Consider the following 16,322-nt stretch of genomic DNA (forward strand, 5'->3'; position numbering starts at 1 on the left):
ACAATCCGTGACAAGGTTGTGAACAACAAACCTAATGTGCTTCGACCCTTTACTAGACCCGCACATAGCAGGAGCTTAGTGCATTAAGTTGCCCTATATATCTTGGTTTCCCTCTCTCTCTTTCTTGAGATAAAATGCAATGAGCTGCAGTGGCAAGACTGAAGTCTGAGACTGCATTTTCTTCAGTACCAACCGAGATTCCAAGCATATTTTTTCACTAGCTTTAAGTACAAAATAAGTCTTATTCTTGTGCAAATTTGATGTCTCTTAGAATCTCAGAAATACTATGAAAATCCCAACAACGTCTATGACACTTCTTCATTTGATAGAACCTATTTTCATTATTAATTGACATACAGTATGGGCTGATGCCAATTCAGTAAATCATCTTAACTAAGATATGAGGCAGAAATCAGAAAGAATTCTAACAATCATAAATAATGTTTGATCTGCTTCACCAAACCAAATACTCCTGCAGATTGTGTCTAGGATGCCATTAAATTCATATAAGTAGAATGTACATTCCAATTATATCATATGCAGCAGTTATGAAATTCCCTAGGCAAATCACTGATCTTTTAGCGATGTTATTAAGAAAAACATGAATTTATTGCTTCCCACACTCAAGAACATACAAGTACATTGAGGAAAATTATATAACAAAATGAGACTACACAAATGATAGCTTACATATCAACAAACAAAGACCAGGTCAGTTCTACTGCTGATGAATCTCCCTCTGTTCTTGACGGAGAATAAAGGTAAGGTTTGGGAGGAATTGGCAAAGAGACTAGGTTCCCTTCTAACATTTCCACAACCTTACTCATGGATGGTCGATTTGAGGGATCAGTTTGTATGCACCATAAGCTCACCATCACCATCTTTCTTGCACATTCTTTCTCCTCTTCATTCATTATCCCAGTTAATTGAAGCTCTCCATCTAGTTCAATACGTTGATAGAGCCAATGTGGAAAGTAGATTTCACTTGTGCGATCAACTCCAACATCAAAATTTTTTCTTCCTCCAACCATCTCTAGGACCATCATTCCATAGCTATAGACATCAGACTTGTGAGAGACACCTCCCAAGTTTCTGCAAACGATTTCTGGAGCAATATAACCAATAGTCCCACGTGGACCTAACATTGACACAATGCTCTCCTTTTTCATGCACATTTTGGCAAGACCAAAGTCGGAGATCTTAGGACAAAAATCTTCATCAAGCAGGATATTATGAGGCTTTATATCAAAATGCAAAATCCTAGTGGTACAACCACGATGCAAGTACTCCAATCCTCGAGCAATGCCTAGTGCGATTTTGTACAATATTGGCCAACCCAATTGGCGAAATTTGTTAGATCTTTCCTCATAGATAAACTTTTCAAGAGATCCATTTGGCATGAATTCATATACAAGAGCTCTTTTGCGACCCTCAAAACAAAATCCCACAAGGCTCACTATGTTAACATGTGATGTCCTGCTAATACTTGCCACCTCGTTAATGAAATCTTCACCAGTTCCTTTTAGTTCATTCAGGACCTTCACTGCCACTTGGCTCCCGTTACGCAAATTTCCTCTGTATACATTACCAAATCCTCCTTGTCCTAGTTTGCTTCTGAAGCGACCGGTGATTCTTTTGATGTCTGTATAATTGTATCTCTTTGGAGCGTATGATCCATAGTTCTCTAAGAAAGCTTCAACTTTTTTGTGATCCTCAGCATTAGATTCCCAAAACCTGAGGTATTTGTAGCACAAAATCTTTTCTCTGAAGTAGAAGAGTAAAACCAACAGTCCAACTGTAAACAAAACTGCACCTGTGGAAAAAAAAAAAAAAAAAAAAAAGAAGAAGAAGAAGTCATGCACCATCAGAGAAAGTGAAATAATTCTATTCTGGAAGTATATGTACTATCTGGGAAATAGTCTGCTTTTGGGACAATTCAAATTGTATATATGTACAAAAAAGAAATACAAGTCGAAAGAGCAAAAGGAAAATAATTATATCTGTTGAAGTTTTTGGGCAGTAGAGGGAGATAAAGTGTAGCAACACCGGGTTCATCTGAACCAGTACTATCGACGCATAACATAAATTTCTGTGGATGTCCACTAAGAACCTTAAAAAGGTTGGACCCATAGAGCTTATATCCTGGATCTGCCTCTGCTGTGCAGTGGCAGTTTCATAAAAGAATATAGAAGATGTGTTACCTGTGGCCACTGAGAACCAGGTTGTCCTTAGGTGACCCCTTTTTGATGTTCCTGCTATTAGATTACTAACATCTGCAACTCTAACACTTGTGAGTTTCAGATTATAAAAACCTCTCTCTGGTTAAGCGAAAAGTCTATTGAGGAAGAAGAAGGAGAATAAGAGTTTAATTGGGAAAGGAGACAGTTTGAAGCCTAGATGTATATTTGATGCCACAAAGTTGTTGAAGCTTAGGGTCCCCATGCAGGTGTAATCAAGCATGGACATCACACTTTCTTGATTACGATCAGATTGTGTGGCCTAAACTACGATGTGCACTATAACAGCTATTTCTCAAGACCAAATAATGACACAGAAAGAAGCAAACAAAACAAAAACCAGCATGGGTTGTGAATATACTCCAGCTTATGTTGGTCTATCTTACACAATCACATAACCAAGAATATTTTCACTGTTATTACTTTCTACTATCTAAAACACGGGATAATGTTATTGCATCATATCATTTAGTGATATGGAATAAGAAAGGGCCTTAACAAATGGTAACTTGACTTTGAAAATGGAGCACATTATATGGAGACGTCTACTTTTCTGACAACGAAATTTGTTGGTTTTGTCAGTCTGACATTGATCTCCAACATAGTGTCATTGGTAACAGTCATCAGACAGTTTCCATTCTAATAGAATTTCAGGACCTAACCAGTTTAATAAATCACCATGACTTGACTGAATTGGCAATCTGATAAGTGTACAGTTGGTAGGCTTATATATATATATATATATATATATATATGTATTCATCACCATCTGTGGAAAGATTGTAGTATATGCTAAAGCCTTCACAACCATTGTATATATTATAACCAGCAAAACGACCGTTAACGTTTAGGAGATTATTACTGGTAGTGTTGCATTTGAAGAAGTTGTTAAGATTAAGCATATTGAAAGAAATATAAGGAGAGTTTGGAAGGGAGAATTTTTTGTTAAAAGCTTGGCACTTGTGTTGCCTCAACGTGGTTTCAAGCTTCGGGTTCCCAAGCCAAAGTATATACTGCCTCCCTCGACATCATGATTAGAAATATTTGACAATTTCCTTGTCGAGAGGAGGTGGCATGAACTAAATTTCCCCTTCTTGTAACGCCAGATAAAGTATACAACTAAACAAGCTATCATCACCGATCCTACTCCACCAAAGACTGGAAGAGAAGTTAGTAATCCATATATCTTGTGTAACCTAAATTATTTAAGTCTCTCTTCTTTATGTTTCTTTATTGCTAGAGAAAGGTTATGAGTCTCTATACAAAATGATGAAAATTTAAATTATATGCATGAATTTTTTGTAATAAGAATAACATGGCAGAAATTAAATATATTTTATTACCTGGAAAGAACACTCCACCATATTGGACATTTGTTTCTTTTCTTTCATCGCTACTACTTGTAGTTGTTTTTTCATCTACAAAGGAGGGCAATGTTTCCAAATATACTATCAATATGTGGTATGAAACAGAAAGGGACTTAAGAATGCATGAACTTGACCTTGAAAATATAGATTTTTTTGGAGATGTCTACCTTTCTGACAATAAAATTTGTTGGTTTTATCAGTGTGGCATTGACCTCCACCATCTTGACATTGGTAACAGTCATCAGACAGTTTCCATTCTATTAGAATTTCGGGACCTAACCAGTTGAACAAATCACCATGACTTGACTGAATTGGCAATCTGATAAGTGTACAGTTGGTAGGAAAATTGTCTGCTCCTATGTATTCATCACCATCTTGGGAAAGCTTGTAGTATATGCTAAAGCCTTCACAACCATTGTACATATTATAACCAGCAAAACGATCGTTCTTCTTCTGGGTAACGTTTAGGGGATTATTACTGGTAGTGTTGCATTTGAAGAAGTTGTTAAGATTAATCATATGGAAAGAAATAGAAGGAGAGTTTGGAAGGGATAAATTTTTGTCAAAAGCCTGGCACTTGTGTTTCGTCAACGTTTTTTGAAGCTTCGTATCCCCAAGCCAAACTGATGAATCATGCTTCTGTAAAGCATAGTACCAATCTCCTTCAGGAAGCAGTTGGATTTTCGGAAATGGTTTAGCATCACAACCAGACATAGAAATAATTCCACAGTCAGGTTGTGTAGAAAGATAGAAAGGAAAGCTCAAGTCAGTAAAATTTCCACATGCAAAAGACTTTGGACAAGTTGAATGATTGTTTCCCTTTGCCTGAACTAAGATCAGAAGAAGAGATAGAAGGAAGCTTACAAATGAAGTGATAGCCATATCGAACCTACTGATTAAAAAATCAATATCCTACCTGAAGAAGAGGAAGATTAGATTATGAACTCAGTTGTTCACAGCACTTGTGTTTAAAAGCACAGCGATTTGGAAAAGTTGTTGAGAAACGTATATTAGGTGCTGTGAGGGAAGACTCGAAGTACTTACTCGTTGGTGTAAAGACTTGAAGTCTTGCAGCAATAACTAGACTTTGTTGTCAAGCCCAGTGAAGAGACTGACTTGATATGTTTTGTGGTAATTGCTTCACAATTTGCAAAACAAATTAAACATTTGGGCTGACCCACATAACCTGGTTTAATTGAGGGATTACGGGTTGAAAACTTTCTACTAGAAAATAAGAATTCGAAAGAAAATTAAAGCTTGAACAACTCCAAATTTGATATTTGATTGATGAAGCAAAAGGGAAGCGGGTGAGGGCCTGAGGGGTGTGGCAGCTGGGATGGAAAATATCTTATGTTTTGGTTTTCTTGGACTTGGCTGCTTGGCCAATTTGCGTTCTATTGTTTTATATCCCTGCATTTTTATTTTTTATTTTTTTTACTTTTTGTAGATAAATACTAGAAATGTCAATATAAATGTAGTAACAGCTATGGCTATTCAGCCAAAAAAAAAAAAAAATAGAAGTTATGCCTATAAAAAAGAAGAAGGGTTAATTACCCCATACACTCATGTAATATAATTTAGTTCAAATATAGTCCTTGTATTTTAAAATAAAACACTTAAACTCCATATATCACCGAAATCATACACTTATACTCCTTATGAGGTTTATCCAAAACTATGTATAATAAAATATAGTTATTCAAAGACAATTTAGAATTATAAATCAAAAGTTTTTTATGTAAGTGGACGAATAAATAAATAAATAAACTAAAAAAAATTCTCATACAATAAAATACTATAATTAAAATAAATGAAAGTAAGTTACATGTTTAGAGTGTAGGAAAGTTATTACTATTTGTTGGATATCTTATTAAGTAATCAATGTTCATTTCTTATTATATGTTTCGAAAGATACATGTTTCAGAATATGTGTATTCTCTATTTTAATCAAATGCTTGAAAAAAGAGATTTTAAAAAGGCTTATCTTCTCTATTAAATTTCTTAAAAACAAATACAAAAATACTTCTAATTTTAAAATTTAATTTAATTTTAAATAAGTATTAATTTTAAATAAGTATATTCAAAAATTTAATTTTGGATATACCTCATAGGGAGTGCAAGTGTATGATTTATATAATATAAGGAATATAAGTGTTTGATTTAATATAGAAAGAATGTATCCGAAACCAAATCATATTATAGGGGAGTTTAATCTAATTAACCCAAAAAGAAATTGTAAAGATATAAGTTACAATAAATAGAGTAGAACAAATTAACTCTTTTCATGAAAAAAAAAAAGACATTCTAAAATATATCTTTGAAGTATCTCATAATCCAATATATAAAAGTAAAATAAAAAGATAAGTAAAATATCAACAACTATTAAATTTGCTAATTTAGTGATGATTATAATTACAAAATTATTTAAATGAATTAATATTAAAACTGACATGTAATATTTTTTTATACTGAATTTATGATATTGTTTGTCTGGGTCATGTGCTCCTATATTAATTATATTAAATTATTAATTTTAAAATTTGATTACATTTATCATAATTATCAAGTTATTGAAATTGATATGCTTTCTTTGAGCCGAGTGACTATCAGATTATCAATAAATATTAAATTCGCTAATTTAGCGATGATTATAATTACAATTATTATTTAATGAATTATTATTAAAACTGAAATGTAATATTTTTTATATTGAATTATGATATTGTTTTAGGGTCATATGCTCCAATATTAATTATATTACATTATTGATTTTAAAATTTAATTAGATTCATCATGATTATCAAGTTATTGAAATTGATATGCTTTTTTTGAGCCCATTATATTTTGGAAACAACCTCTCTACCTACCAATGTAGGGGTAAGGTGTTCGTAAGGTGTTCGTACACTCTACCCTCTTCAAACCCTACCTGTAGAACTACACTTGGTATGTCGTTGTATCAATTTATTGAAATTATAATATACGATAACATCAATAACTTATTTTGCTTATTTAAATTGATCAATAAAATTAGATACAAGCACATAATTATTTAGTAAATTGACAATTCAAACATCGTACATGACAAGTTTATAACCACCAGATTCAAAGGATATTTTAGTACATTACACACATTTTTAAATGAGGACCACAAGATTCAAAAGTCTCACTTTATTTATAAATTGTTATCTGTGTCCTGCTTACTCTTCTTAACTTAAAGTAGTGTCTCTGAGATATTTCCATAGTTATAAGTTGTGGTGTTGATTTTTAGATCTTGAGTGATTTTTCTTTTTCCATCAAATAAATGCATTGTGAATAACAGAGCAGATCATGGGAGTGCTTGTCTAACAGAGCAGCAAATTGAACATAATCTCTCCTTTTGCGATGAGTAAGTGAGTTATGTGAGCAAATATTTGTCTAATATGTTTCAGATATTGTAAAAATGCTGGTATATTATACAAAAAATCCGTATATGTTAATATTGGGTTCCACCTTGATACTTTGAGTTACTTATTGCTTGTTTTTTCAATTCATTTGTAGGCATTAGGTATAGGAAGTAGCATCCCGTGACCTAACAAACCAAGAAGGTCAGGAGATGGAAATAACAGAGCAGATCATGGGAGTGCTTATTGAATATTATTCCTAGGATTTATCATTATTATTTCTTACATTGAGTGGATGCCAAATAATTACTCGTTAAAATTTTAGTACATTTATTATGTAATTTTGAAGTGCTTATTCTTCTATGTATGATGAATGATTTATTTGATTAATCTTTCTTTTATATTTGTGACAAAACTATTATAAAGTAATACATAATTTTTGATGTGTCTGACAGGGTATAAAAGTAAGAATTGAAAAAAAATTTAAAAAGGAAATACAAATGGAAAAGACAAATTATGGTGCCTACAAGAAAAGTTCTGGCGGTTTGGAGCCGCCATAATGGCAGGTTTGTGATTATTAAATATGTCAATTACGGGGTTTAAAGCCGTCATTTAAACAATATAGGACCGCCGTTTTATGTATTCTGGTATTACGGCGGTTTTGTAGAACCGCCATTTTACCTTTGTGGCAGCTGTGATTACGGCGTTTTTCAAAACCGCCAGTAATGTGTGAGTGGCAGTTCAAAACCGCCGTAATACCCAAGAAAAAACTGCCGCAATTGCACTGTTTTTTTCCGTAGTGATAGTCAAAGTACGACACTTAAATTGAGACGGAGGGAGTACTTAATATTTTTATCAAAATTAATTATCATGTATTTTATAGAGATTTATTTATAATTATATCATAAGTGACATAGTGGTGTAAATATTTTATTAGTGAGTTTGGAGTTGAAACTAATAGATGAGAAAGTAACGGATAAGTACGGTTCGGCCAACTAATTTATCAATGCAGCCTAAATATACACAATGTATACATTGGTATTTATATTAGATGTGTATAGTATATGCATATTTTAGTATAAGTATGCATAATATATACATGTATATCTTTTGGAAACTAGATCACCCAAATATATTGACCTGTAATTTTCCCAACTAATAACACATGGCTAAAGTTTTGTGAAATAAGTTTTAGGCGCCATTAAGAAACTATGTCTATAAAGTTCGCTTCAATTAATTTTCACGATTGAATATTGCCTAATGGACCAACTAGTTCTTAATTGGAAAAATTACTTGTCATAACTACTTCTAAGACTTATTTATGAATAATAACTACCTTTTATTTTATTTATTATTAATAACTATAAATCATTTTTACTTACAAATTATAGCTACAATTACTAAGTTATGATCAAGACGTGATTTATGGGATGTGTTATGATGTCTTTCATTTTTAAAAAATTCCATCCAGAATGTGGCACTATAATTACGCCCAAAAAAATAGGAACAACAAAAAATACATATATTGATAAAAACGAAATACGATAAGGTTCATTAAAATACAACCTTATTGTACTTTAATGATTTCACTAAAAATACACGTGAATACTTAAGTTGATTTGTGTATTATCTTCATAAATGCATATGTGTTATATTTGAGATACACTTGTATTTATTTATTTCAGTAAATACAAATGTCTATTTCTGTATTTGTATATGTGATTATCAGGAAAATGCATATGTATGTATATGTATTTAAAGGATTCCAGTACAAATACATGTGAATACTTAAGTTGATATGTGTATTGTCTTTATATGTGCATATGTGGTGTATTTGAGATACACTTGTATTTATTTGTTTCAGTAAATATAAATGTATTTTTCTGTATTTGTATATATAATTATTGATAAGTTAGTATTTTACCAACTTATCTCTTTTTTAATCTTAGATTTTTGCTATGCTTGATTGAGAAAATAGTGCATTTAATATCGTTTACTTCCATTTTGTAGGTTTTATGTGATTTAGAAGTGATCGAGCAGAAATCAATTGAAAACAATCAAAAAGAGGTCAAATTGAAGAAAACAAGAAAAGTGGCTAAATTTTCAAAAACGGCCAGATTTGCAATTTGGAAAATCTGAAACTTTGGGGGCTGTTTTTGTCTTTTATTTTATATTTTTTTTAGTTGGGAAATTTGGGAATTATAAAGTGAAGCTTCGAGCAAAATATTTTCATCTTTGGCCATTTTTTACACAAGTTTTGGAGCTAGGGGTTTACACCACACTTTGAAGTTGAAGATTTGATTGAACACTTTATTGAACCTTTACTTTATTTCTTTAATTTCTTGCTTTGTAATGAATATCTAAGTGTGTAGTATTTATTTTCTTCACTTGAATCTTGTTTATGGAAATATTCTATAATTAAAGTGTTGGACGAAACTCTTGTTTTGCTTATGTATTGAATGATTTTTATTGCTAATGAAGTGGGTTAATGTTGTTTTAATTAATCTTGTTCTTTAATGTTTCTTAAGGGATTAGCTAACCCTAAGACCCGCCCATTTACTTTGATTTGAGCCCGAGAGAGGAAGATTGAGGTTGGGAAAGATTAATTAACAAGAATTTTGGGCTTTAAAACTCATCTAATAACTTGAGCTACAAATGGTAAATATGAAAAATTAGCTATAATTTTTTAGAATCTTCCACAATATGGTGGTTTATGTAAGTTTTCCTTCTTAATTTAACCCCGAACTAAACATATTCAAAATGAAAATATCTAATATGACATATAGCAAAACATTTGTCGTTTCACGTTTTATTCACAAAAGATAAGAGGTAAAATTTAGGAACCTTTAAAATATACTCTCTTTGTCCCAATTTATATGATACACTTTTCTTTTTAGTCTATCACAAAATTAATGATACATTTCTATAATTAGAAATAATTTAACTTGAAACTTCCCTTTTTTACCTTAATGAATATATTTAAAACCACACCAAATATATTGACTTGTTTTAGACTACAAGTTTCAAAAGTCTTCATTTCTTTTTTAAACTCCATGTGAAGTCAAACTATCACATAAAATTGGGACGGAGGAAGTAGTCACTTTTTTGGGCGGATTGCCCTTCAAAGGAGCTGGTCTTAAATTTTTGGCCCTCAAATTGCTGGTTTTTGATTTTTATCCTTCGCCTAAAAAAGTGGCTGAAAATACCCTGAGGTTCTGGTTTCGAACCCCAGCTCAGTAAAAAAAAAAAAAAATGCAAGGCAAGGACCCCAGTTAGTTGCCGCGCACTAACTAGAAAGGTACTTACCACCCCACTACAACCTTTGGTAGCATATTGTGCATGTATTGATTTAGTGTAAACAATAAGTGCGAGTATATTTTTTCTATTTACAATGCCTGAGAAGTCTTCTAGATAACCATTGTGGAATATGCCATAACTGAACAGCTATATGACATGATAGTGGTTGTTACAAAATGTATATAGATGTTATTCTTAGCAATGTACATAACATAATTAGGTAGAAGAAGATATTCCAATTGCAAGGAGCCAAGTAGTTTTTCAAGATAGATCTGAGGTCAGGATACCATCAAGTGAGAGTCAAAGAAGAAGATATTCCGAAGATGGCTTTTAGAACCAGATATGGTCATTATGAATTTCGGGTGATGTCGTAAGGCAAGGACCAATGCTCCAGCAGTGTTTATGAACCTGATGAATGATGTGTTCAGGCCATTCCTGGATTTATTTATAATTGTATTCATTGATGATATCCTGGTATACTCTAAATCAGAGGGAGAGCACGCGGAACATTTTGCGTCTTCGTCCTTGGAATTCTTCGAGCTCGCAAATTATATGCTAAATTTTTAAAATGTGAATTACTCGTTGAACTCGTAACTTTTTCCTACGTCGTCTCGACCATGGTATTCGGGTTGATACCCAAAATATCGAGGCTGTGAAGACTTGGCCAAGGCCTACAACGCCTACGGAAGTCCGTAGCTTTTACGGGATTGGCAGGGTATTACAGGAGATTTGTGAAAGAATTTTCCTCTATTTTAACGCCGTTGACGAAGCTAACACAGAAAGCTGCTAAATTCCAGTGGACAAATGCTTGTGAGCGCTGTGTCGGAAAGACGGGTTGACTTAATTTCATCGTGACACTTCCGTGAAGGATCGAAGGGTTATGTGGTGTATTGTGATGCCTTTGGTGTTGGGTTAGGCTATGTATTGATGTAGCACAGCAAGGTCATTGCCTATGCTTCTAGGCAGCTACGGAAACATGAGAAGAATTATCCGACCCACGACCTTGAATTAGTTGCGGTCATTCACGCTTTAAAGATATGGAGGCACTATTTGTATGGTGTCCATGTGGATATCTACACAGATCACAAAAGTCTTCAATATATTTTCAAGCAAAAGGAATTGAATTTGCGTCAGAGGCGATGGTTAGAGCTATTGAAGGACTATGACGTAAATATTTTATACCATCCTGGTAAAGCAAATGTGGTGGCTGATGCCCTCAGCCGTAAGTCCATGGGTAGTCGAAGTGATGTTTCATCAGAAAGAAAAGAATTAGCTCGTGAGCTCCGCCAACTAGCTAGCCTAGGAGTTCGCTTAACGGATTCGGCAACACAGAGTTAATGTGCTTAACCCCACGTTGGTAGCCGTCCCCTAGACACGGAAGTAAAAGGCATCGATACGAGGATCTCGAGAAAGTGTTATAGAGATGCACGTTCCCAAAAAGAGAAGTCACCATTTGAGATCTCTGCAGATGGGATTCTCAGGTATCGAAACAGGTTATGTGTTCTGGATGTTACGGGACTGCGTCGTCAGATTCTGGAAGAAGCTCATTGCTTCCGTTATTCCGTTCATCGGGAAGCGACAAAGATGTACCATGACCTCAAGTTAATGTATTGGTGGGAAGGAATGAAGAGAGATATAGCTGAGTTTATGGCTAAATGTCCAAACTGTCAACAGGTAAAAATTGAGCACCAGAAACCAGCAGGGCTCTTGCAAGAAATGGAAATTCCAACCTGGAAATGGGAGGGGATCAATATGTATTTTGTTGTTGGACTACCTCGTTCTCGGCATAAGTATGACTCCATTTGGGCGATTGTTGATGGGTGTGCTCACGAAATCAAGACATTTTTCTACCGATCGGGTCTACATATGCAAGAGGACTATGCTAGATTGTATCTCAAGGAGATAGTGCGGCTTTATGGCATTCCTATATACGGTATTGCGGCTGCAGAGCACATTCACGGTACTAAATTCGGAAATCCTTTCAAGAAGGATTTGGGCACTCAAGTGAAATTTAGTACCGCATTCACCTTCTGCATCGATGGACAAGCCGAACGCCTTTATTCAAACCTTAGAAGACATGTTGCGGGCTTGTGCATTGGATTTTTGGGGTAATTGGGAGGATCATTTGCCACTTATTGAGTTTGCATATAACAATAGTTATCATGCCAGTATTCAGATGGCCCCTTATGAAGCCCTATATGGGAGGAAGTGTAGGTCACCCATCGGATGGTTTGAAGTGGGAGAAACACAATTAATAGGTCCAGAATTGATCCAACAAGCGGTTGAGAAGATTAAGCTTATCCGAGACCGGTTGGTGACAGCTCAAAGCCGCCAAAAGTCCTATACGGACAATCGCGGTAGGAATTTAGAATTTCAGGTCAACGACTGGGTATTTTTGAAAGTATCGCCAATGAAGGGGATAATGAGATTTGGTAAGAAAGGTAAGCTCAGTCCTCGATACATTGGGCCCACAAGATTGTACGCGCAGTGGGCCAAGTAGCTTGTGAGTTGGATTTACCCCCTAGCCGAACTCGCTCCATCGATCTTCCATGTATTGATCTTCGTAAATGTGTTGGAGATCCGACCAAAATAGTACCGTGCGACATTCAATTCCCGAAAAATTAGCTTATGAAGAAGTACATGTTGCCATACTAGATAGACAAGTGCGGAAGCTTAGGAACAAAGAGGTAGCCTCAGTTAAAGTTTTATGGAGGAATGATAACAGAGAGGAGATGATTTGGGAAGCAGAAGAAGCTATGAAGTTTAGATATCCGCATCTATTTCCACCCCAGAGGAGACTCAAGATGAAATATCGGTACTCTGTGTATGAAATGTTTTACTTTATTATTACCCGGGTTGTGCGTGGCCATATTTCTTATTGTTGATGTTGGAGCCTTCGTCCGGCGATGTTATTTTGGGTCACATTGTGACGGAGGGTAGTGCCAAATTGTGGGAACTACGGCAAAATTTTCGTAAGATTCGAGAATTTAACATTCGAAGACGAATGTTCTTAAGAGGGGAGAATGTTACACCTCGGTAATTTCATGTCGTTGCGTCGTGAATAGATTAACGCCAGTTAAGTCGGACACGAGACCCTCACGACTACAAGAGGGTGATTGGCAGCCTTAATGTATTAAGTCATAGGACTTGGTGAAACTAGGTTCGTCAAAGGAAATGGAGTATAAGTTATGTTTGGGAAGAATTTCATGGGTGTTAAACCAATGAATATTTAGTAAGGTCTTGAGGACGGGTTATAATGTCCGTTAGATCATTAAGGATGTGTTGCACAAGTACCAAGAAGGTTCCATAAGGATTCGAGATCAAACGAAGCGACAAAACGAATTCAAAAAAATTGGGGATTATACGGTCATATATACGGGCCGTATATTTTATACAGCCCGTATACCTGACCGTAGAACCTTCCAGTGAAGGGTGACTTTCTGGAGGAAACATACGGTCCAATATACGGACCGTATAAATTGTACGGTCCGTATAGTGAACTGTAGGTTTCGGGTTGGGTCCGAACTTTATTTTTATATAGGCACGGTTTCCTCTTCTTTTTCTCATTATTCACTTCTCCAACCTTCCGAAAACCTCTAGAACTTTCTCCATATCACCTTAACACATATTCAAGAAGGGAAATCAAAGATCAAACATCCAAAGTTGGTAGAATCAAAGGTGTGGATGCTCCCTAGGGTTGATAAAAGTTGAAAAATCTCCTTGGTATTGGAGTTAAGTTCTTCTCAAGTGGAGTACTTGCATTCCAAGATCATCTCTACATAATCAAAGGTGAGTTTTACGATTATTTCATATTAATGATGGTGTTGAGTAGTTGAAGAACTTGAACTAGAAACAAGTATGGAATAGGAGCTTAAGTATGCAAATAATGGTATGTTGGTTTGAAAGGTAGTGAGTTATGATTCATGGTATAATATGAGTATAATCTTGTCATGAATGGTACTAATGATGTTGAGGAAGTATTATGTGAATGATAAGCGTGATGTTGTATTATAGTTATGTACGTGGAGGATCTGGAAATGAATTTGGGAGTTGAATAATGTTTAACTTGAGGGAAAAATTTACGTATTATGATATTATGGGGTCGTTGTATTGTTTGGGAGCTGTTTTATTATTTGAGGAAAAGTCGTTGAAACAAATGAAATCTTTGTCAATTTTCGTTAACCTTATTCGCTTTAGTTCAAAGCTTAAGGATACCTTCTTCAACAATCTAACACTTCGTATTTTAACCCCTATTGTAAGCGGGAAGGAGAGCTCTTAGTTGATATCGTTAAGGAGATACAAAGGTATGTAAGGCTATCCCCTTTCCTTCAAAGGCATGACTCTTGTTTCATAATTTCTCCTATACTTCACGTACCTTCTTACATTCCCTTAAAGATGAAGTTTGAAGAACTTTAAGAGCTTCTTATGAGATATGTTCTATAACGATAAAGATGACAATGATGACTTCATGATGTTGATGTTTCTATGCTTATGATTTCATTGATGCTATTCTTCGTTGTTGTCTCACCTCATGATATTAGTTCCTTCAAGGTGAGACATAGCGATGATGATAACGCTATAATATAATCGGAGGTTCACGACCTTACGTCACTCCAATAGAGCGCACTTTTACTTGGGCTTTCATGCATGCTACGTATATTATAGATGTATATATGTATATGTATATATAGGGGACATGGGGAAAAGGTGAGGGGCTATAGACGTATAGCCACCTGATCACCGGTATCTTATGATATCATCCCGACGCGAGATGCCGGACCGTGGGCTATACGGGTGATGGATCGGGCCGTACGTTCCACGACGATATATTGATATATGGATCGGGCTGCACGTTCGCCGGAAGAATACATGATATGATATTTTACGTAGTATGCATGCATGACTCCGCCTTAAGAGGCACAGCGATCACCGGTTATCTTCTTATCTTTATTTTATCTTCGTTCCCTTGCTACATTACGAAGCATGTCTTTTACGTACGTCGCACTTGCTCGTGCATCGACATCCCTTTTTCTTGGATGCGCATGCTCGGCTCATGCCCACGGTAGAACGTGGAGACGACCGGCTTCCTAGGAGCCGCATTAGCTTGCACGAGCACTTCCATAGACCGGAGGTGCAGTTTCTGATATATTCTTTTGTGTTTATACTTGGATATGGTGGGGTCCTGTCCCATCTTCATGACTTCGGCAGTTTTCGATTAGAGGCTCGTAGATACTCGTGTGTGGCAAGGATGCTTACGTGACCCTCGATGTATATTTTGTACATTATTTTTCTTCCGCCACGAGAGTTTATGCATATATATATACGAGTACATGCTTTATGGAGTTTATGTGTGTACAAGCAAGACGATAGTAGTATGATATGCGGTGCTCGGTAGTCGACCCGGTGCCGTCATGGCCCACTAGGTGGGTCGTGACGATACCAAGGACTTTTCTCCTTCCGGTTATGCATCTTTAATTTTTGTTTTTTCTCCGTTTGGTCACTATTATAAGTGTTATAGTCAAACAAATTAAAGAGGAGAAGAGGGAAAACCCCAGGAAACGCTTCCTCCCTCTCTCTCTCTCTCTTAGGCGACTTCATGGAGACTTGAGGCCTCCATGGCCAAATCTGCTTCTCCCAGCCTTCAAGGTCATGGGGATTACCCACCAACAAACCTTACATATGCTTTTTCGTTAATCCATAACAATTCATCTCACCAACCGTTAACCAACAATCTTGAAACCAATTGAATACATTCACTGAGAACCAACTATTAAATTCACAATGGAGGAATTGGATAGTTTTTCAATGGAAGAAAGGCTTACATGACGGTGATTATGAAGTTTGCACACCTTAAACCGATTTTCATGAGATTCGAAAATACCAAAAAAAATTTGATATCAAAGGGGGGTCAAAATTGAACCCAGTTTCGATTGCTTTTTGGTTTGATTTATTGGGGAAAATTTTGTGAAAGTTTTGTCCTCTTGGTTATATTAATGTTAATGGGAAGCCATAAATTTGATTTTCCCCTTGGGAATTTTTTT

The 16,322-nt window shown here is 35.2% G+C and overlaps 1 protein-coding gene across 1 annotated transcript; it reads right to left on the minus strand.

The window, feature by feature from the left end:
* Positions 1-494: 494 nt before the first annotated feature.
* Positions 495-4,977, minus strand: LOC132067644 (rust resistance kinase Lr10-like). The gene is made up of 4 exons (XM_059460937.1): positions 3,772-4,977; positions 3,004-3,006; positions 2,202-2,279; positions 495-1,813 (listed from the first exon to the last, which is right to left on the minus strand). Exons 1-4 carry the CDS (start codon positions 4,484-4,486, stop codon positions 687-689), a joined length of 1,923 nt encoding a protein of 640 aa, XP_059316920.1. The 5' UTR covers positions 4,487-4,977; the 3' UTR covers positions 495-686.
* Between the last annotated feature and the right edge of the window lie 11,345 nt (positions 4,978-16,322).

Source organism: Lycium ferocissimum, chromosome 8, assembly GCF_029784015.1.
Source record: "Lycium ferocissimum isolate CSIRO_LF1 chromosome 8, AGI_CSIRO_Lferr_CH_V1, whole genome shotgun sequence".
Classification (NCBI taxonomy): domain Eukaryota; kingdom Viridiplantae; phylum Streptophyta; class Magnoliopsida; order Solanales; family Solanaceae; genus Lycium; species Lycium ferocissimum.

What these genes read in the sequence shown, in the direction of transcription:
- LOC132067644 (XM_059460937.1), bottom strand. Translation starts at nt 4,486, where the DNA reads ATGGCTATCACTTCATTTGTAAGCTTCCTTCTATCTCTTCTTCTGATC. An exon ending in CTGGTTCTCAGTGGCCACAG is followed by an intron (nt 1,814 to 2,201) that starts GTAACACATCTT and finishes TTTTTTCCACAG; the next exon opens with GTGCAGTTTTGTTTACAGTT.